We start from the raw sequence: 22,721 nt of genomic DNA on the forward strand, positions 1-22,721 counted from the left end.
ATCCAATCCCCCGCCACCCCCGCCCCACTAGAACCAGCTCACAGGGGCCACTGCACAGGCTGCACTACAGGGCGGGCTTGGCGCTGCCAGGAAACCTGGCATCCCATCGGGGCGGCAGGGCTGTTACCAGCTATTCCCAACGCAGCTTTAAGTGGCTTGAGGTCCAAGGACTCGAGTGAGGCCAGGCTCCGCGCACAGAAACACACAACCGTACCGCATATTTCACTGAAAACATTTTATTGGCCTTTTGGATAGAAACGGAAATTTATTTGCCAGGAAGGATGATCCCATCATACTGAAAGAGAAGAGATTTGGTTTTTTCAGAACAAGCAGCAACAGCAACAATTCAGCAATGGCTAGTACTTGAAAATTTAACTCTGATACATAAACTTCGGTTCCGAATCCCACATTGTTTCAGGACTTAACAGGCGGCTGGCTTCAACTGCTACACTGCTCAGCTGCACTACAACCCAAGAAAAAGGGACTCCCTTGAAGCCTCCCTTCTAGTTGCCCACGATGAGGGTGGGGAGAAGCCCTAGCTCTGGCTGTTCTTGTAAACCACTGACCCCAGAAGCCCCCATCTGCCAAGCTGCCCAAACATTCTATCTTCAAAGAAGCTCCCCACCAAAGGGTGCTACATTCTGCACCCCCAAACCCAACTCTGTTCACCAATGCCACACCCCGCCACTGGGGATAAACGACGGTTACCTTCTGCTGGAACCAGCGCATGGCCTCCTCTTTGCTGATTCTGTGTTTGGCCCCAATGCAGCCTGTCCTGCGCTTCTTGTCTGCGATGCTGAAACCTGGCCTACCCAGCACCTGTCCCAGGAATAACCAACAGTCACCTGGCCAGCTCGGACTCAGGAGCAGACAGACAAGACACACGCTGGAGCCTGAGCTAGTCGCTCGGCTGCCCAGAGGGTTCTGAAGCAAGACCCACGGACTGACAGAACTGTCACCAGCCCCCCAGGCCACACACCGCCGCCACAGTACAGATCGGTTTCACAGTTTGGAACTTTCTAACTTCCAATGGTGCCAAGGACCCTCCACTACCGCTCAATCTCCAGAGCACTTTTCTTTTTTTAAAAGTAACAAAAGATCTTTCCCAACATGCGCTCTATAGAAAACTTAAAAATAATTCTGAGAAGCACTAATATACATCTTGCTCCTCCTATGTCTGAACACTTAGTTTTACATTTGGATTAAGACATGGCAGGAACGCACACGGCTCTATCTGTATTAGCAGCCCCCTCTTCAGGAAGCAGCACCCCTCCCATTCCCTGGCTGGACGGACACTTCCTCCATGCACCTTGGCGCCATGCTGGCGCCCGACAGGTCCTAGACTGTAAGTAAACTTCTCAACACCCAGGTCCTCGTCTACCAGGCTCACACTGTACCCCTACACTTGCCGTAACGAGGCGCTTCCTGCCAAAGGGGAGAACACACAGGCGACACGCAAAGCTCCAAGCCAACACATGAACACCAAGATGGCACACACAAAAACCAGGCTCCCCTCGAGCGACACATTCATACCACGTAGAAGTCCAGGCCGTAGATGCCGATGCTTGGGTCGTATTTGATTCCCAGATCGATGTGTTCCTGGATCCCAAAACCAAAGTTTCCAGTATCTGAGAAGTTATTTTTCCTTAACTCATACTCCCGCACCTGAGGGAAAAACCACCACATTCATTGTCATTTTTAGTTCCTCTCAAAATAACACTTAGCACCCCACAGCAAACATGAAATTCAATGCAACTTGGCTCGGAACACAGCCTTAATCCCCCACTACAGCAAACCACACCCCAACTACAGTTCCCACTGAAACTGCCCAACTTTCGAAGGGCAGGGAAAACCCACGAAAGCAGAGGCACAAAAGGGACTCCTGGGTCACGTTCTGAACCACCAGAGGACAGTTTCAGCGTAGAGAAAGCCCCATCAAAGGGACAATAAGCTGGCAGGGCGCCCAAGGACAGTGCAGCCTCACCTTCAGACCCTTCTCCAGGATCTCTTCTGCCTTGGCCCCGCGGACTGTGCAGTGGACGGCGATCTTCTCGTTCCTCCTGATGCCGAAGGACCTGACAGTGTACCTGGCTGCAGGCAGGTGTAACAAGGGGTCAGGAGTTGCCACAGCCCCACTGCCCTCCCGTGTCCCTCAACACCATCTCCACCAGAGCCTTTAACTACCCACTCACACTCTCCAAGGCGGAGGTCCACTCACGGCTCCATTTCACCCACAGCAAGCTTCCAAATAATCCAGCCATATATTAGCAACCAAGACCTCAAAACGCTAACATCCAAGTGTCAGGGGCGCCAAGTTCACAGCCAGAACAGGCCAGAGAGGCCCCCCAAGTCAGGCCACTGTCACCGCAGTCTCAATAAAATGTTACCAAGAGCTAATCCTTGCCAGTACGGCATTCCTACCCCCACTTTGCAAACGGGGTCTTTGAGGTTAATTACTCGTCCAGGATCACAGCTTGTAACAGGCAGAACACAAGCACTGCGAATCCTGCACCTCACAGACGAACCCATCCTCAATCTCACGAGGCACGTCCCACTCTCCACTTCATGCTAATATAGAAGTTGAGGTTCGAGACAGCCCAAAGCAACAGACTAGGCGTGGTGGAGCCGGGACTGGAACCCGTGCTATGTAGCTACACAGCCCTGTCTGTAATGCAGCCTACAAGGCCCAACCCCTTTTCACAACATCCTGGTTACTTGGGAAACCTTGACCTGGGCTCCTCTGAGCTTGAACCTGCTCACGTGAAGCACGGTGCTCTACACCACAAACTCCCAGGATGCTTCTAGGGGAGCCGGCCTGTCACTGGCATGCGGGTGCCCGCCCAGGCGCACCGGGCGGCCAGCACTCACCTTTGGAAAACACAGGGGTCTGGCCTGTGAGCTGCTCCAACACCTTGGCCGCCCGGGTCAGTCTGTCTCCACTCTCGCCCACACAGATGTTGAGGCAGAGCTTGCGGATGCGAAGTTCCCGCATGGGGTTCTCCTTCTCACCTTGGTCCTGCTGCAACAGGGGAGTGCGGCAGTGAGCACCCGGCCGGGCCCAGCCCGGGAGCGTCCGTCCCTCTCCACCCCGGGGCGCACGGTGGCCGCAAACACAGCGCAGGCGACGCGGGTTAAAGCCCCAGACGCCTCGGACGACCGCCAGGGGCTCGGTAAGCAGGAGACCAAGCGCCCCCACTCTACGGTCGATTAAAGGCAGGGCGGGAGGGCGCAGAACTGGCGAGGAAACACGTGGCTACGCGACGCCCCCCACCCCTTTCGAAGCTGCCCGAGGCTAGAGGCCTGGCTAGCGCCCCCCGCTAAACAGAAACCCAGGGCTGCCGAGCACCGGGCTGCGGGGCACGGCCCAGACCCCGTGTCTGGGGGCCCTCGGCGCGCCCCTCGCCCTCGCGCCAGCCCACGGCCATGCCTGCCAGCCCTCTGGGCGGCCGCTCCAAGCCCGCTCCTAGGAAGTGGGCAGCAGTGACAGGAGCCAAGTCTGCGGCCTCGGCCCGCACGGCCCTGCCGGTTTCGGCCCGGCCAGCGTCGTGGGCCCCGTGCTCCTCGGGCTGCGAGCAAAGCAGTGGCCCCGGGCCCGGCCAGCCATGGATGGACACGGATGAAGGGAAGCGAACGCAGGCCGCAGCTACTCACCGCCATGATGGAGAACAGGAAGAGAGGGCGGGTTTTCCGGCCCAGCGCCTTATGGGCCAGGAGGCGTGCTCTCTTCCCAAGCTAACTAGCGAGAGGGAGAGGCAGAGAGGAGCGTCTGGCGAGGCGCGGCGCTGTGGCGCCGCCTTACCCCTAGCGGACGGTACTGGAACTGCAGGCAGGACCCAGGATTTCCAAAAACAGTTTGACAACTGAACCCCCTTGACCCTCTCTCCCCGCACAGTCTCCGCACCAGATGGATCTTGCGTGATAACATTGCCAAGACCACGTTAAATCAGCTGTGCAGATTGATTCTGTCACAATGTGAGCTGTGCACAACTCCAATGCAGTGGTGGGTTTAAAAGAGTGATGATCTGGGACCGCAATGTGGTGTAGTGGGTTCTGCTGCCTAGAGACCAAGTTGCAGAGATGCAGGAGAGAGAGGGAGGAGAGGTCTTCCATCCGCTGGTTCACTCCCCAAGTGGCCTCCATGGCCTGGTCTGGGTCAGCCTGCAGCCAGGAGCCAGGAGCTTCTTCCATATCTCCCACATGGGTGCAGGCGCCCAAGCACTTGAGTCATCTTCTACTGCTTTCTCAGGCCACAGCAGAGAGCTGGGACTTGAACCAGCGCCCATATGGGATTCCAGCACGGCGGGGGCACCTTTGTCCACTATGCCACAGTGCTGACCCCTGTCAACTGATATTAATAACAAGGACAAAATCTTATTTTAGGCTTGCAATATGTTTTTTTTTTTTTGCAATATGTTTTATACAATTACCTCATTTAATTGTCACAACAACCTCATGAGAGGCTGAAAGCATTCTAGTGAGTAACTCACTCAGTGTCACATGGCTATCAGCTGGCAGAGACAGGACCACACCTGCCTTGTCTTCACAGGTCAGCATTCATTCTTTATTTTATTTTATTTTAATTTTTTTTCCCAGGGCCAGAGTTGTGGCCTAACAGGCAAAGATACTGCTTGTGACTCCTGCATCCCATAATGTGTTTGAGACTTAGCTGTTCCACTTCTGATCCAGCTCCCTGCTAATGTGCCTGGGAAAGCAGTGGAAGATGGCCCAAGTGCTTGGGCCCCTGCACCCATGTGGGAGACCCGGAAGAAGCTCCTGGCTCCTGGCTTTGTATTGGCCCAGCTCCGGCCGTTGCAGCCATCTGGGGAGTGAACCAGTAGATGGAAGACCTCTCTCTCTCTCTCTGTAATTCTGCCTTTCAAATAAATAAAGCTTTTTTAGAAATCTCAATCGCCATATCCAAGCCACCCCCCATCCCTCCTGCCCAGAATGTGAAGACACAGCATATGATGGAGTGAGGTCACCCTGCAGGCAGGAAGACGGGGATGTCACCCTGCAGGTGACAGACGAGGATTCCCTGCAGACAGCACTGGGGCCCAGCAGCGGAACCTGAGGCTGGGGCAGCAGAACCCACACTCCAGGCCGGAGCTGGCCTCGAGTCAGTTCCTTTAACACATGGGAAAAAGAGAGCACACTGGATTTTTTAAAAATTTTATTTATTTATTTGAAGGCAAAAATGAGAGAGAGAGAGAATATGAATTCCATCTACTGGGTCAGGGTCACTCCCCAAATGGCCACAAGAGCCAGGGCTGGGCCAGGCTGAACCCAGGAGACAGGAACTCCATCTGGGTCTCCCTCTGGGTGCCAGGGGCCCAAGCACTTGAGCCATCATCTTTTGCCTTCCCAGGTGCAGTAGCAGGGAGCTGGATTCAAAGCAGAGCAGCTGAGACTCGAACCCGTGCTCTGATATGGGATGGTGGTGTCATGAGTGGTGGCTGAACCCACGGCCCCCACACTGGACTTCAGTCAAACCCCGTCTGCTGCCCTCATCCCCTTGGGGGGGGTGGAAGCCCCAGCCGCTGCTTGTTGCATCCAGAGGGTCAGGAGGGCACTATGGGAAGAGAAAAGGCCCCTCCTCTGAGCCACCTGGTCAAGCCCCCGCCCACCCAGAGCCCAGGTCTCAGCCAGACCTCCGAGGGGCAGCACCAAGGGGGAGGTTGCTTCCAAACTTGCAATAGAGAGGTAGGCATTTAGCACAGTGATTAAGATACTGCTTAGGGGCTGGCGCTGTGGCGTAGTGGGTAAAGCCACTATCTTCAGCGCCTGCATCCCATATGGGCACCGGTTTGAGACCCAGCTGCTCCACTTCCAATCCAACTCCCTGCTAATGCACCAGGAAAGCCGCAAAGATGGCCCAAGGGCCATTTTCTTTTTTCTTTTTTTTTATTTTTATTTTTATTTTTATTTTTTTGACAGGCAGAGTGGACAGTGAGAGAGAGAGACAGAGAGAAAGGTCTTCCTTTTGCCGTTGGTTCACCCTCCAATGGCCGCCGCGGCCGGCGCGCTGCGGCCAGCGCACCGCGCTGATCCGATGGCAGGAGCCAGGAGCCAGGTGCTTCTCCTGGTCTCCCATGGGGTGCAGGGCCCAAGCACCTGGGCCATCCTCCACTGCACTCCCTGGCCACAGCAGAGGGCTGGCCTGGAAGAGGGGCAACCGGGACAGAATCTGGTGCCCCGACCGGGACTAGAACCCGGTGTGCCGGCGCCGCTAGGCGGAGGATTAGCCTAGTGAGCCGCGGCGCCGGCCCCAAGGGCCATTTTCCAAAATTTTTTTTAAAGATTTTTTTTTTTGAAAGGCAGAGTTACAGAGAGGCAGAGAGGGAGAGAGAGAGAGAGAGAGAGAGAGAGAGAGCTTCCATCTGCTGGTTTACTCCCTAAATGTCTACAATGGCCGGAGCTGGGCCAATATGAAGTCAGGAGCCAGGAGTTTCTTCTGGGTCTCCCACATGGGTGCAGGGCTCCAAGCACTTGAGTCATCTTCTACTGTATTCCTAGGCCAAAGCAGAGCTGGATCAGAACTGAAGCAGCCAGGTCTCAAATCAGAGCCCATAAGGGATGCCGGCACTTTACCTGCTATGCCACAGTGCCAGCCCCAACAAATAAATCTTAAAAAAAAGAAATACCACTTGGGCAACGTCTTCTCTTGTTCTCGGCATGCCTGGGATCAAGTCCTGCCTTCACTTCCTATTCACTTTCCTTTTAATGCTCACCCTGGGAGGCAGTGGTGAGGCCTTAGGTGCTTGGGTCCTTGCTACCCAAGTGGGAGACCAGGTGGAGTTACTGGCTGCTGGCTTTGACCTGGCCAAGCCTTGATAGTTCTAGGCATTTGGGGAGTGAACCAGAAGATGGGAGCTCGTGCTCCCCCCCACCCATTTCAAAAAGAAATTTAAAAAACCTCTTGGAAAGTCCACATTGGCCAGGTCTAGGCCTGACTGAGCCTGGGAACCAAGAACTCAGTCGGGGTCTCCTACATAGTTCCTAGGGACCCAACTACTTGCGCCATCAGCTGCTCCCTCCCAGACTCTGCATTGACAGGAAGCTGGAATTGGAATCAATCCCAGGGATGCAGGTGTCCTAATCGCTGGGCCAACTGTCTGCCTAATAAATGATAACTGGAGTTGTACATGGCAGCTCATGGTAATTCTCCTGCCAACCCACAGTGGATCTCATCAGACCCATTTTTCACATGAGAAGAGTGAGGCAGTGACGTTGAAGATCTTTGGTTACAATGGTTGAGAGCATAAACGTTTCACACCAGCTCTTTTCGCCTGAGTTCCCGACTGTCCTGCTGCCCTCAGCGAAGATCACAGGGACAGTGTTCCTACTGGGGCACGGCCACCCCTCCAACCCACAGCCCCAAGCACCAGCACTGCCCCACGCCCGTCCCGACCCACCAGGTGGATCCCATAACTGGGAATCTGGCAGTTGCCTCTTTGGAGGATTCACCCCGGCTCCAAGTTGCAGAGGGCAAAAGGGTGGGGGACAGAGACCAGGGATCAAGGAAGACTTTGGTGGGTGGGAGAAGGAACTAGGCAAGGAAAATCTTCCCTGGAGGACCAGCAGAGATTTTTATTTTTTATTTTTTATTTTTATTTTATTTATTTGAAAGACAGAGCCACGGAGAGAGGTAGAGACAGAGAGAGAGGTCTTCCATCCGCTGGTTCACTCCCCACATGGCTGCAATGGCTGGAGCTGCACTGATCTGAAGCCGGGAGCCAGGAGCTTCTTCTGGGTCTCCCACGTGGGTACAGGGGCCCAAGGACTTGGGCCATCTTCCACTGCTTTCCCAGGCCATAACAGAGAGCTGGATTGGAAGAGGAGCAGCCGGGACTTGAACTGGTGCCCATATGGGATGCTGGTGCTTCAGGCCAGGGCTTTAACCCGCTGCGCCACAGCAGCAGCCCCAAGATATTTACTACAGAAGATACACAGGGCGCATCCTGTCTCACAGACTCAAACATTGGTAGCCCGAGGAAGAAAATGATTGTTTCTATAAATATCTAACTCTTACTGAAGTATGGATCAGGGGTCAGCAGTAGGGGGCTTTGAAAAATCTAGTGCAATTTTTTTTATTAAAAAAGATTTATTTATTTATTTATTTGAAAGGCAGAGTTACAGAGAGAGAGGGAGAGACAGAGAAAAGGAGATCTTCAATCCACTGGTTCACATCGTAAGTGGCTGCAATGGCCAGGGCTGCGCCAGGCCAAAACCAGGAGCCAGGAGCTCCATCCAGGTCTCCCACATGGATGGCAGGGACCCAAGCACTTGGACTATCGTCTGCTGCTATTCCCAGGTCATTTACACGGAGCTGGATCAGAACTGGAACAGCTGGGACAAGAACCAGCACCCATATGGGATGCCTGTGTCAGTGGCGGAAGCTTTATTTGCTATGTCATAATGCCAGCCCCCTAGTAATCATTTTTCAAAATATTTATTTATTTGAAAGAGAGTGACCAAGAAAGGAGGGGAAATAGAAGAGATCTCTGATCTGCTGGTTCACTCCCCAAATGGCCACAACAACCTGGGCTATGCCAAGCCTAAGCCAGGAGCCTGGAACTCCATGTGGGTCTCCCATGTGGGTGCAGGGGCCCAAGTACAGGGGTCATCGTCTGCTGCTTCCCTGGGCGCATTAGCAGCGAGCTGGATCTGAAATGGAGCAACCGGGACATGGAGCCAGTACTCTGATATGGGATGCCAGCGCCCCAAGCATAGCTTAACCTGCTGCTCCTCTTCATCCTTTCCCATCTATAAAGCCAAACTCTTCTCAGCTCATCAGTACATTCATTGTTTTATAGAACGAGGCACTGCTGGGGCCGGCGCCGTGGCTCACTTGGTTAATCCTCCACCTGCAGCGCCAGCATCCCATATAGGCGTCAGGTTCTAGTGCCAGTTGCTCCTCTTCCAGTCCAGCTCTCTGCTGTGGCCCGGGAGGGTAGTGGAGGATGGCCCAAGTGCTTGAGCACCTGCACCTGCAAGGGAGACCAGGAGGAGGCGCCTGGCTCTTGGCTTTGGATCGGCATAGCTCTGGCTGTAGCGGCCATTTGGGGAGTGAACCAATGGAAGGAAGACGTTTCTCTCTGTCTCTCTCTCACTGCCAACTCTGTCAAATTAAAAAAAAAAAAAAATGAGGCATTGCCTTCTTCTAGAATCACAAAAGTGAGTTAGGAGCTTTAAACTAAAACTGTAATTTAACCTTTCCACGCTCCGTGGGGGATTTTCTTTTTTTTTCTTTTTCTTTCTCTCTCTTTTTTTTTTTTTTTTTTTTTTTTTTTTGACAGGCAGTGTGGACAGTGAGAGAGAGAGACAGAGAGAAAGGTCTTCCTTTGCCGTTGGTTCACCCTCCAATGGCTGCTGCGGCCAGCGCACTGCAGCCGGCACACCGCGCTGATCCGAAGGCAGGAGCCAGGTGCTTCTCCTGATCTCCCATGGGGTGCAGGGCCCAAGCACTTGGGCCATCCTCCACTGCCCTCCCGGGCCACAGCAGAGGGCTGGCCTGGAAGAGGGGCAACCGGGACAGAATCCGGCGCCCCAACCGGTACTAGAACCCAGTGTGCCTGCGCCGCAAGGCGGAGGATTAGCCTAGTGAGCCGCGGCGCCGGCCTCCGTGGGGGATTTTCTTCTCGGCATGTGTCACACCCATCAGATGATTCCTCCCAAGACCGCCAACTCCGTGGGCGCCGTTGTGTCTCCCAGGTTGCTGTGCCTGCAGCACCAAGGACAGTGCCTGGCCGGCCAGCCCTTGCTCAGCCTGGAGAGCGCACACTGTCCACGGCACTTGACAGAGGAGCCAGAAGACTCCAGAATAACACCTATCGTTTGTTTCACTAGGAAATTCTCTTACGTTCCGGGGAAATCCTGTCTAGTCGGTCCCGCTGCAGGCAGTCCTTGCCTTACCAGTGGGTTCCGGAATGTGCTCCCCTGCCAGCCCCGGACGGGCACACAGAGCACAGCACTGGCGCTGTAACCAGTCTTGTCCCAGGCCTTCAGCTCCCCGCTCCCGCTCCACGATGTCCATCTTGATGACTGCCACGGTGAGCTGCTCCGTGCCAGCGGCATGTGCTCCCACGGCTGCCCATTCTTGGAGATGTCAGCCTCAAACTCGTCTACACCACCTGGCACGACCAGCACAGTGCAGTCTGCCTGGGAGGAAGCCGCAGCTCGGAGTTGGCCTGGGACCCCTACCTCTCACCCACAGTAGAGCCAAGGCAAGCCTGGCAGTGCCTGCAAGATGCCCATGGTCCTGTTCTTGGGGAAGTCGTAGTGACCTGGGGTGTCGGTGATGGTGATGCAGTATTCTTCTTTTTTTAAAAAAAATACTTATTTATTTGTTTGGAAGTCAGAGTTACAGAGAGAGAGAGAAGGAGAGGGAGAGAGGTCTTCCATCCATTGGTTCACTCCCCAGTTGGCCACAATGGCTGGAGCTGCGCTGATCCAAAGCCGGGAGTCAGGAGCTTCTTCTAGGTCTCCCACGCGGGTGCAGGGGCCCAAGGACTTGGGCCATCTTCCACTGTTCTCTGCTAGGCCCTTCCTATAGCTCAGGAACCCCACTGCCACGGGAGACAAGATCCCCCACATATAGCCATGGTGTGGTGTACCTGGAGGAGGAGAGAAAGAGGAAATACCAGTGGCTGATGTGTGCCAGGAGTCAGCCACCCACCTCTGCCCTCTGTCCCTTGGGCCTGTTCGTGTGTGTGTGCACGTGTGTGTGTGCACGTGTGTGTGTTGACCTCCTGCATCAGATGGCAAGCATTGTGGGGTTTGGGGCGGGGCTGGGTCTCACACAACACTCACTCAGTCTAGCCAGAGCCTGGCACACAGAGAATGCTCCCTGCTTGTCCTTGACTGACTGACCGATCACCTGATTCATTCTTGACCTCCCTGCCTCACCTACTCAGTCATCTCCCTGCTCCTAACCTGAAAGGACCTGGGGTGGCCCTCACTGTTTATTACGCGGGAAGCAGCCTGGGCAGGGGTTAAGAGCACGGGTTCTGAAGTCAAGTTCTCAGTCCTGAGTCTTGTCTTCTCTACCTACCAGGCTGCAGTAGGCCTCAGAACAGTCCCCTTGTCTCCACACCTCCAGGTATGGGCCAACACGTTTCCCTCTCTTGGGGCCAGCACTGGGGCACAGCAGGTTGAAGCTGCCACTAGTGACACCAGCAGGCTTGCAGCAGCAGGATCCCATATCAGAGTGCCGGTTCATGTCCTGGCTGCTCCGCTTCTACTCCACCTTCCTGCTAATGCACCCGGGAAGGCAGCAGGTGATGGCTCAAGTGCTTGGGCTCCTGAAACCCAGGAGAAGTTCCTGGCTCCTGGCTCCTGGCTCCTATCTTTGGCCTGTCCCAGCCTTGGAGGTTGTGGGCATTTTGGGAGTGAACCAGTAGATGGAGCGTCTCCCTGTCTCTCTCTCTCTCTCCCTCTGTCACTCTGCCTTTCCTTTCAAATACATAAATATTTTTAAAAAGAAGCCAACAACGCCCTCCCTTAATATTGCCTGCCTGGCACATGGCAGCCCTTCCTGTCCTCTGAGCCCCGGCCCATCAGTCACCCTCTCGAAGGCTGCCCTGGGTCCCTGGGCAGAAAGCACCTCCCCCTCCCACTTCTCATGGCTTTCAGTTCAGACTCCGCACACTCGCAATAATGTTATGGCAACAAACTATGCCAGCCTTATGCCTTCATCCATTTTGAAAATGCATGTTTACTTTGACTTTTTAGTCAGGCAGGAATTTGGGTGACTGTATCCCAGCGACTCCGTATGGGACGCAGGTGTCCCAAGTTGTGGCTTCACAGCTGCACCAACCCTGACCCTAGATGCAGGCACCTTAGCTGGGTCTCTCTCTCTCTCTCTCTCTCTCTCTCTCTCTCTCTCTCTTTGACAGGCTGAGTTAGACAGAGAGAAAGGTCTTCCCTTTCCATTGGTTCACCCCCCAAATGGCCGCTATGGCCAGCGCTGCGCCAATCCGAAGCCAGGAGCCAGGTGCTTCTCCTGGCCACCCATGTGGGTGCAGGGCCCAAGCACTTGGGTCATCCTCCACTGCACTCCCGGGCCACAGCAGAGAGCTGGACAGGAAGAGGAGCAACCGGGACAGAATCAGGCGCCCTGACTGGGACTAGAACCCGGTGTGCCGGCGCCACAGGCAGAGGATTAGCCAAGTGAGCTGCGGCACCAGCCAGCTGAGTCTCTTAACTGCTGGCCTCAAGCCTCAGCCTTTCTCCAATGGGCTTCATGATACGGACGTCCATGGTGCGCTGGGTGGTAGATGAGGTCATGGATAGGAAGTGTCCAGGTGGTGCTGGTGCACAGCAGGTGCTCAGGGGAGGACTGACTGGGAGGGAACGAGGGCTCAGTGAACACCAAGTCTGCAGGAGGTCCTGGGCTGTGGCTGTGGCTATGGCTACTGAGTTGGATCCTGGCCTCGCCCCCAGGCCCACCAAATAGGGTAAGGGGCACTGACATTGACTGGGCGTTGGGATGGGCAGAGGTGCCGAACGCCTTCCACTCTGGCTGTTCTCACCAACCAAGGGAGCACGGCCCAACCCAAATGCTTGCCTGTGGGAAGCACTTGTTGCCAACTCAGTACCTCCAGGGGTCAGGCAGGTGAAACGCCTTTTTTTTTTTTTTTTTTTTTTTTAAAGATTTATGTATTTAAGGCCGGTGCTGCGGCTCACTAGGCTAATCCTCTGCCTGTGGAGCCGGCACTCCGGGTTCTAGTCTCGGTTGGGGCGCTGGATTCTGTCCCAGTTACTCCTCTTCAAGTCCAGCTTTCTGCTGTGGCCCAGGAGGGCAGTGGAGGATGGCCCAAGTGCTTGGGCCCTGTACCTGCATGGGAGTCCAGGAGGAAGCACCTGGCTCCTGGCTTCGGATCAGCGCAGTGTGCCGGCCATAGCGGCCATTTCGGTGGTGAACCAATGGAAGGAAGACCTTTCTCTCTCTCTCTCTCTCATTGTCTAACTCTGCCTGTCAAAAAAAAAAATAATAATAACCTCCTTCATTTCTCACTCACCCGTCTTCATCTTATCAGCAACAGAAATCACACCACACCCTTGTGCCTGCTCCCTTCTCACTTTCCCACGTCCCTTGTCTCTTCCACTGTCACACCGTGTTCTTCATCCGGTACCCGCTTCCTCATCACCAGCCTCGCCCCCCTCCTTTCCAGGGCCAGGTGCCCGTTCTCACCAAGGGCAGGGACCACTGCCTCTCAAGTTCAGCCCAAGGGAGTTCTCAGTCACCAGCCAGCCACAAGGCCTCACCACGGTGTGGCCCAGGCACGGCCAATGCCCGGAGGACAGGGAGGGGTCCATTTGGAGGAACAACCCAGAGCCCACAGGGCCCCAGACTCACCAGTGCAAGGGAAGTGGGGTCTCCCAGGGGACTCTGAGCCATGCAGGGGGACAGCTCGGAAGAAGAAGACTCTGGAGCGTCAGTCCTGGTGCCAATCCTTCATGGCTGGGCCGTTTGGACCAGTTTTACCCTCTCTGAGCCTCGTATAAATGCAGGGAGTAATCCGAGTCCACAGATGCTGAGCCCCTACCCCGTGCCAGGCCTGTGCCAAGCCTCCGCGGCCACTATTGCATTTGTCCCTCGGAAACAACCTGGGAGGCGGGCACGGCTCTTCATCCCGTGTAACAGAGGAGGAAACTAAAGCACGCAGAATGTACTTGCCCAGGAACCCACAGATGGTAAGGGGTGCAGCCAGGATTTAAGCCCAGGCAGCCTGAGAACGATCCACAGGCTGTTGAGAGATTAAATGGTATAATTTACACCTTTTATCTTCATTAATTTTAATGGGCAAAAAGGAGAGAGCTTAAAGTAATTGTTTCACATTTCCATAATTACCATCAAAATGACGCTTTTACAAAGCAATAATTTTCTACGTGTGTCTTCTTGCATGAACTATCTCCTCTTTATTCCATGAGGACTCGGTGTCTACTCCTTTTCTTTAAAAAAAAAAAAAGATTTTATTTATTTATTCCAGAGGTAGAGTTACAGAGACGAGAGAGAAAGAGGTCTTCCATCTGCTGGTTTACTCCCCAAATGGCTGCAATGGCCAGAGCTGAGCTGACATGAAGCCAGCAGCCAGGAACTCCATGCGGGTCTCCCATGTGGGTGGCAGGGGCCCAAGGACTTGGGCCATTCTCTACTGCTTTCCCATAGCAGAGGGTTGGATTGGAAGAGGAGCAGCCAGGACTTGAACCGGCGCCCATAGGGGATTCCGGTGCTGCAGGCAGAGGCTTAGCCCACAGCGCCACAGCACCAACCCATCTACTACTTTTCAAAGAGAACCCGTGGGGCTGGCATTGTGGCACAGTGGGCTAAGCCATTGCTCGCAACGTCAGTGTCCCATATTGGAGTGCCCATTCAAGTCCCAGCTGCTCTGCTTCCGGTCCAGCTGCCTGCTGGCATACTTGGAAGCAAGTTTGAATTTGCCCAGCATCCCTCGAGCACCTGCCCTGTACCTGGTGCTGCTACCCGTGACCTCGTCTCATCTTCACAGCCACCCTTAAGAGGGGGAGAATGTTTTCCCCATTCCAGAGATGAGGAGACTGAGGCCCAGAGAGGCTAAGGACACAATGAGCCGCAGGGACTGCGTGAGTCAGGCTGGAGGAGGACGGCAGGCTGGGGCTTGGGGGCAGCAGCACCCCTCGAGTGAGGACCTGGTTGGGTGGGGCCCTGCTCAGCAGAAAGGTCACAGTGTGTCATCAGCCCTGACTCAGATGCCCTGGTGACAGCAGGACCCGGCAATCCCACAGTCGGAATTGGGAAGCATGGATTGGAGAAAAATCTTCCCAATAAAAAGCACTTAGGATATCTCCGTATCTCTTGTTTCCATCTTCTCAAGGTTTCTCCTATAAAATGTCTTTTCTGGACTGAATAAAAATCATTTCTCTCTTGGCTCAACAGAGAAGGCAACGCCCAAATTTGTTCTAGAATTGAGAGCTTATTTTGCCATTGCTTCCCTTAATATACAGATTCTCTCTCTCTCTCTCTCTCTCTCTCTCTCTCAATCTATTTATTTATTTGAGAGTAGAGTTACAGACAGAGAGAGGCAGAGAGAGAGAGGTCTTCCATCTGCTGGTTCACTCCCCAAATAGCTGCAATGGCAGAGCTGGATAGATCTAAAGCCAGGAGCCAGGAGCCAGGAGCTTCCTCCAGGTCTCCTACATGGGTACAGGGGCCCAAGGACTTGGGCCATCTTCTGCTGCCTTCCCAGGCACAATAGCGGAGAGCCGGATTGTAAGCGGAGCAGCCTGGACTCGAACCTGCGCCCACATGGGATGCCAGTCCTTCAGGCAGCAGCCTTACCTGCTATCCCACTGGCCCCGTGCTGGATATCCTTGATGACAGTTCTAAAAATGGAAAAGTTTCTGCTTTTTTTTAAAAAAAAAGATTTTTAAATTTATTTTTGTGAAAGGTGTAGTGACAGAGAAAGAGGGAAAGACAGAGAGCTTCTATCCGCTTGTTCACTTCCCAAATGCCTGCAAAGCCAGGCCCAAGCCAGGGGCCGGAAACTCCACCCCGGTCTCCTACACAGGTGTCAGGGACTGAAGTGCTCAAGCCACACTAGCAGGGAGCTGACTTCGAAGCAGAGTAGCTGGGACTCAAACTGGAGCCCCGCTATGTGGGCATGGCAAGGGGCTGCTTAACCCACTGTGCCACAGCGTCTGCCCTAGTTTTTATTTTTTCAGCGTTGTTTCTGCTTTTTCATAGAGTTGTGTTCATACAACTCTATGTTTTCATACAGTTGTGTTCTTGCTAATGCGTATGCTGGGAGGTAGCAGGTGATGGCTGAAGTGCCCGGGGCCCTGCCACTCATTTGGGATGGAGTTCCTGGCCCCTGACTCAAGCCTAGAGCAGCCCTGGCTAAACCAATAGATGGAAAATCAATCTCTCAGGATGGTGCTATGGCACAGAGGGTTAAAGCCCCAGCCTGCAGTGCTGGCATCCCATATGGGCACTGGGTCGAGTCCTGGCTGCTCCACTTCCAATCCAGCTCTCTGCTATGGCCTGGGAAAGCAGTAGAAGATGGTCCAAGTCCTAGGGCCCCTGCACCCTTGTGGGAGACCTGGAAGAAACTCCTGGCTCCTGGCTTCAGATCCACCAAGTTCTGGCTGTTGCAGCCATTTGAGGGAGTGAACCAGCAGATGGAAGACCTCTTTCTCTCTCTCTTTTTCTCCCTCTCTCTCTGTAGCTCTGCCTTCCAAATAAATGAATTCATTTAAAAATAATTAAAAGAAAAAAAAGCTAGAACAGGGGGCCGGGCTTCGGTTCTTGCGTCTCTGTTCAAGCACAGGGCGCGGGGGCCGTGCTGTATGAGGCAGGTGCCTGCCTGTGCGAGCCCTGCCGCACCTGCAGGGGCAGAGCCTCGAGGAGACCAGCAGCGCTGTGCCCAGCTCTGTGCCGCACTGCAGGGCTGTGGGCGGCGAGGATGCCTTAGAAGGTGCCGGAAAGGCGGCTCTAAGTGTGGCGCTCGTTGTCTGCAGGCAGGTGGGAGGGGTAGGAGAGCCTTGGGGGGGGGGTTGACACCCTCTCCGAACCCCCTTGGTGGGTTGATGTTCTCCTACTTTTCAGATGGGGAAACCAAGGCTCAGGGACGTGACGTGACTCATGACTGGGATCTGAACACAAGTCACTCCTCTGAGGGCTTTGCTGTGTTTGCTGCTGGTGGAGACAGGCCACCGAAGCTCTCTCCCGGCAGTGGGGAGGCAGAGGGGCGCGCTGTGCTCCGGGAGGCAGGCCCTGGCAGGTGGGGTATGAGTCCCAGTGGATATCACTGAGGACACTTGCTGCGGAGTCCCCCGCGCACCTGCTCTGTGCAGTCCCAGGCTGGCTGCCCCCGCCCACGGAGGTCCAGGTGCACATTTACTCCAGGTAGGTGTGACCTGGTTTCCCCACTCTTGCCACAAGCAGACCGGAGCTCTGAGAGGGGCGGTGATGTGACGAAGGCCACCCAGCAAGCAGCTTGGCGAGCCGGGTTTAGAGCACAGGTCTGCCCGAGCCCAGAGAGCTCCCCTCCCCGCATTCCACCGGACCTAATTTTATAATTTAATGATTAACAACTTTGTGAAGTCGGGTGGAGGCTCTGTTTTCCCCCTTAAGGAAACCGACACTCCGAGAGGAAAACTGCAAGCAGTGGTTGGCCGTGAGTTCAAGCGTTGTGGAGCTGTGTGACCGCAGGCAAGCGGCTGCACCTCTCTGAGCCTCAATCTCTCTCCTGTAAGATCCTGTAAGACCGGACGTACCTGCCTCGGGTGTTTGACGATGACTGGCTGAGACGCAGGCATCTTAGGCACTAAGTCACAGCAGGCGAGAAACGCTGGTCAGGCCGGTCCCCGGTATCTGTCGCCCACTGGTGCCTGCTCAAATACGAATTTCCTCTTCCTGACCATACTTCTAGGAGCCCACCGAGTAAGAGGAATTTGCCTGTGGTTTTAAAAATTTATTTATTAAAGGTTTATTTTATTTATTTGAAACGTAGAATGACAGAGACAAAGAGAAAAAGATTTTTCATCTGCTGGTTTTTCTCCCCAAATAGCTACAATGGCCGGGACTGGGCTAGGCTGAAGCCAGGAGCCCAAAACTCCACCCAGCTCTCCCACGTGGGTGCAGGGGCCCAAGCACTCGGGCCATCCTCTGCTGCTTTCCCGGGTGCAGTAGCCGGGAGCTGGGTCGGAAGTGCAGCAGCCGGGACTCAAAGCAGCGCCCTGCACAGGATGCTGGTGTTGCAGGTGGAGGCTCAACCTCCGCACCACAACTCCGGCCCTTGGCTTTCGTTTGTTTAAGTAAAGGCTCACGATCAGAGGAACTAAAAGCAATAACGAGCAGTATTCATGGAGTGCTTCACAGAGATGATCTCACTGAACCCTCGGACCAGCCCTGTGAGGAAGGTTTCATTATACTGCAACTTCCAGAAAAGAAAGCAGAGGTTCGGTGAGGTTAAGGGATCTGTTCAAGGACAAACAGCTGGATTCTGTGCATTCCGTTTCATTGTTTTAATGTTTATGTATGAGAGAGAGAGAGAGAGAGAGAGAGAGAGAGAGACAGAAACTCCCACCCACTGCTGCGCTTCCCAGATCCCCCCAGTGGGCGGCCTGAGCTGGAGCTGAAGCCTGGAACCAGGATCTCCCTCCCAGGGAGGGGACTCACAGGTCTCCCATGGGAGTGACAGGAGCGCACCTCCCAGGATCTGCATGACAGGAAGCTGGAGCCAGGATTCGAACCCAGGCACCGTGATGCGGGATGCGGCTGTCTTACCTGCTCGGCTAAGGGCCGGCTCCCACGGCCTGCTTCTAAAACACCGCCACGTGCACTACCTGGCAGAAATCCCCGCTTCCCGGAAACACCCCCACGCCACCTCCTCCTCTGTGCGTGTGTTTATTTACTTGAGAAGCTGAGAGAAGGTTGCTGTCTGCTGGGTCACTCCCCAGATGCCTGCAGCGTTCGGCTGCGTCTCCCAGGTGGGTGGCAGGGACTCCATTGCTTGAGCCATCGCCGCTGCCTCAGCAGGGAGCTGGAGCCAGGAACTGGGCGCAGGTGTCAGGCCCAGGGACCCTGCAGCCGGGGAAGCATGCAAACAGCTAAATGCGCTCCCCGAACCCTCCTCTTTACTCTCTGGTTTTAACAAATGATGCCTTCCCTGGAAGGTTCTCCACCCCCCCCCCCGGCCTGTCAAACTCCTATTGAACCTTCAAGACCCTGCTCAGCTTGAGACCGTTCATTTTCTAGGGGCCAACAGCTCCCCGCTGGTCCTCTGCCCTTCCAATCTCTGTGCCAGGTGGCGATGCCGCCCCCGAACTCGCCGCCAGGTGGCGGTGTTTGCTTAAACGTCCGTTTCTCCGCCCAGACGCGGAGCCCCCTTGCCCATTTGCAGTCCTAGCTCAGACTGGTCCTAGTGGGTGACCGGAAAGTGTTGCGCTCAACAAACAGCGCGGCAGAACCCATCCGTCACTGCGACACGCGGCTTCCGGAGCCAGACCCGGCTCGTATCCCAGCCCCGTGGTGTACCGCCTGTCACCTGCTGTGTCCAAGACTCCTGCTCTTCGTGGTCAAACAGGCGCAGGTGCCTTCTAGGCTTACGGTAAGGAGTTCTAAGGCAGCCAGGGTGCACCCCCTGCCCCCTCCCCCAGCACTGAGGAAGCGAGGGACCTCCCGGGGACCAGGGCTCCTCTCCACTCAGAGTTCTGTAGCCGTGCTATTAAGTAGTGGCAGCTCTCACGGGGGCAGGCGCTGTGGCGTAGCGGGTAAAACCTCTGCCTGCAATGCCGGCATCCACATGGGCGCCAGTTCGAGTCTTGGCTGCTCCACTTCCGATCCAGCTCTCTGCTATGGCCTGGAAAAGCAGTAGAAGATGGCCCAAGTCCTTGGGCCCCTGCACCCGCATGGGAGACCTGGAAGAAGCTCCCAGCTCCTGGCTTCAGGTAGGCACAGTTCCAGCCATTGTGGCCAACTGGGGAATGAACCAGCAAATGGAAGACCTCTCTCTCTCTCTGCCTGTCCTCTCTCTCTGTAACTCTGACTTTCAAATAAATAAATAAATATGTTTTTAAAGTAATGGCAGCTCCACCATTTCCTGAGCACCTGCTTTAGGCTCCCAGCAGTGCTGTGAGGGGGTCCCGTGGTGGTACCCCCAAGCCAGCAGAGGAGGACCGCCCCTCCCCAGGTTCCCGACCATCTACAGCCAGGCTCCGCTCATCCCAACAGCTCCCAAGCATGGAAGTGGGTCTCAGGCCCCAAGGGGCCCCCAAGGAGGGGCCATCACAGAGGTGACCACAGGTGGCCTGGAGGCTCCCCGATGCTGCCCCACGCCAGCCCTGCTGGGCCCTTCCCTGCACTCCCCACCCCGCCAGCGAGCCCTGCACACAAAGCCCGGCTGTGTCCATTTCTTCTCCCCTCCCACCAGCGTCCGTCCTGTCCAGCGCTCACCCTGGGGACCAGCAGAGGGATGGACGTTAGGCAGACACAACGGAAGCTGGTTTGCAAGGCTCCCACTCGCTCCGCTTGGAGGGGCGGCTGTTTGGTGGCAGCAGTTCCGACACCAGCTGGGTCCGAGCCCGGGCCCCGCCCCAGTTCCAGCTCCTGCAGATGCAGGGGGTGGCTCAGGTGGTCCCCGCCGCCCACATGGGAGACCTGGGTTGGGTCCCTGGCTCCTGGGCACTTGGGGAGTGAACCAATGGGTGGGAGCACTCTCGGCCTCTCAAATTGAAAACAACAACAACAAAGCCTAGCTTGTTGGAAAGTAAAGCAGCCCTGAGCGCTAACCACTGTCCTCCGTTCTCTCGGTAAAGCGCAGCCTCACGCCCAGGATCCTGCGTGTTGGGGCCCCGCGGCTCCCTGGCTCCCCCCCAGCTTTCTGGCCCCGCCCCAGCCCCAGCCCCAGCCTGCTCAGCCACAATCAGACGGCACCAGCCGCAGAGTTGTCACCAAGACGTGCCAACAGAGCCTCTCAGAGACTCACACACACCAGCGCTGCCGTCAGTCTCCTTGTGTGGGAGTCCTGCCGCCTGGGTTCTCATGGCAGCTTCCTGTGAAGTCGCTGTGTGACCTTGGGCACGTCACTCAGACTCTCTGATGCTGTCGCTCACCTGTGGGTGTCATGGGGCCTTGGGAGGGCCAAGGGTGGTGATCCACTGAGGCACCTTCCTGGTGGCAGCTCTGCTCGGGGAGCAGAGAACATTCCAGAAAGATGGCAGAGGGCACCGTGAGACCTGGGGGCCTGGTGTGGGCAGCACATCCCACTGTCCTCATCACTCACCTTGGCCTCGCTCAGCCCCGCCCTTGTGTTTGCCCGGCCTCTCCTTTCTCGCCTCTCCCTAAGCCCCAGAGCCAGGGTCCTCGAGGAGCCAGGTTAAGGGAAGGGAGCCCCAGGAGCCCTGCCCCATGGAGTCCCAAAGCACCCTCTGCCTGTGCCCCACAACAGACACACGCCTGGGGTCTTCCCATCTGCGAGCCGGCTCAGGAGGGAACCGGCTTTGCCACCCTGGGTCCCAGAGCACGCTCCTAGAGGTGGCCTTGCAGCCTGCCTGCCGCCTCCTCTCCTGCTGAGGCCCAGGCGGGGCATTAACTGCCACCTGCCGCTGGGAGGAGACACTGCTGAGAAAGGGGGCAGAGGACAGTCCCCATTTGGGCGAAGGGCGCCTTCCCACTCCAGACCTGCTCCACCGTTCGGCCAGCAGATGGCGCTGTGGGAGCGCCGGTGTCTCGGCCGCCAGGCCCCAGCCCCAGGCTAGGGCGTCTGTAAAGCGCAAGTTTTGGGGCCCCGAGTCTACCTCCTGGCTGGTGATGTGACTCTGAGATCTGCGTGGCCCCTCTGTGCCTCAGTTTCCCCCAAGGCGGCTAACCTCTCTCCCCCTGGGACTGCCGCTCCAGGACACGAAGGCGCCTGCACCGCTCGGCACGGGTCGGCGCCCAGCGGCGTGCCTGGTCTGAGAACCTGCCAGCTCCTCCCCGCCCCGCTCCGTCCCCGACATCGGCGAGGCTCACCCTCGGGCCCCCAGGTTTCGCTTGGGGGGCCCTCTTTCTGGAATGTGCTCCCCTCCCGGATTCACGACTTCCCAGAACAGTTGGGACTTGCTTTTCTTCTAACTGCATTTTCAGAACCTCGTGGAGGTGTAATTTATAGATCTTAAAATTCACTTAAGAGTGCAATTCAGTGACTTTCGGAAAGTTGACCGCGTTGCACCCAAGATTTGATTTGCAAACTCCTGCGTGTCACATTCCACCTCTGCCCTTTGTCCACCTGCCCCTTGCACGCGGCCCCTTGGCTGTCCCCAGCCTCTCCCAGCTCAGCACCCTCTCACCCACCGTCACCATCCTGCCTTCCTCCCTCCCCCTGCAGGCCCCTCCCGGCTTCCCCGGGCAGGTCCTGTCTTTCCTTCCATGCGGTCAGTGCTGTGCCCAGCGCCTGGCCCACAGCAAGTGCCCGGTGACCGTCCACTGAACAAAAGCCCCAGCGTCATCCAGTTCACCAGGTTCGATTGCTCAGGCCCCATCGCGCCTGCCGGGTGCCTGTGGACTCGGCCTGTGGACGAGTGAGTCCACCTGTGGACTCGCCCGTGGATCCTACCCCGTGGCTGCCTTCTCCTTGTGCCACCCCCCCACCACGCGCCTGCCTTCTTCTCTCTTCCTAGGGTTTCTCCCCTCTGACTTCGCACACAACAGCACAGGTGCTCTCCTCACCCCCGCCCCCAGTGACCCTCAGGCTTCGCTGCCAGCCCTTCTCAGCCTTGGCCTCTCCCTCTGCCCCACCGCCACCGCCAGCTCTCCCAGACCCTGCCTCCCCAGACCACGTGTGCAGTATGACGTGGGGCACGGGCACGGCTGCAGTCGGCCCAGCAGCACTCCTCTCCCAGCCTCGGCTTCCTCACCTGCAAGACGGAGTGACCACAGCACCCACCGCCGGGGAGCGGAGTGGCCGGAATGAAATGATGAGGGTGAAGGGGCCTCAGGTCCCTGGGGTCTGCGCGGGCTGCCGTTCCCCTCTCTCTCCACTAGGGGCGCTGCCGCCCAGCTCACAAAGCCCAGGGGAGCTCCACATCTGGGAGGTCCTTCCTCCGCCCTCTGTCTGGGTGCTGTCCTCCAGGATCCCTCTTGCCACCTCCCTCTGGCCAGTGCAACACCGAGTGTTGCTCCTTCAACCCCAAGCAGCTCTCAGATCTCGGCATTGCCATTGCCGCCTGTGTCACACCGGCAGCGCTGTGCTCACCCTACC

The 22,721-nt window shown here is 56.2% G+C and overlaps 1 protein-coding gene across 3 annotated transcripts; it reads right to left on the bottom strand.

Moving 5' to 3' along the window:
* Positions 1-220: 220 nt before the first annotated feature.
* Positions 221-3,756, bottom strand: RPL11 (ribosomal protein L11). 3 transcript variants are annotated; one of them, XM_008265690.4, is made up of 6 exons: positions 3,652-3,756; positions 2,869-3,019; positions 1,985-2,091; positions 1,534-1,665; positions 709-819; positions 221-295 (listed from the first exon to the last, which is right to left on the bottom strand). In XM_008265690.4, exons 1-6 carry the CDS (start codon positions 3,655-3,657, stop codon positions 266-268), a joined length of 537 nt encoding a protein of 178 aa, XP_008263912.1. In that variant the 5' UTR covers positions 3,658-3,756; the 3' UTR covers positions 221-265. The 3 variants fall into 3 exon arrangements, with proteins under 3 accessions (XP_008263912.1, XP_069935204.1, XP_069935205.1); XM_070079103.1 differs by having other exon boundaries at positions 2,869-3,016; positions 3,652-3,732; XM_070079104.1 differs by lacking the exon at positions 3,652-3,756 and adding an exon at positions 3,428-3,624.
* Between the last annotated feature and the right edge of the window lie 18,965 nt (positions 3,757-22,721).

This window comes from Oryctolagus cuniculus, chromosome 7 (assembly GCF_964237555.1).
Source record: "Oryctolagus cuniculus chromosome 7, mOryCun1.1, whole genome shotgun sequence".
Taxonomy (NCBI): Eukaryota; Metazoa; Chordata; class Mammalia; order Lagomorpha; family Leporidae; genus Oryctolagus; species Oryctolagus cuniculus.

Excerpts from the sequence above, each read along its gene's own strand:
- RPL11 (XM_008265690.4), bottom strand. Across the intron at positions 820-1,533 it reads ACGGCCTGGACTTCTACGTG|GTGCTGGGTAGGCCAGGTTT; the intron begins GTATGAATGTGT and ends TTCCTGGGACAG. Across the intron at positions 296-708 it reads TGCGCTGGTTCCAGCAGAAG|TATGATGGGATCATCCTTCC; the intron begins GTAACCGTCGTT and ends CTTCTCTTTCAG.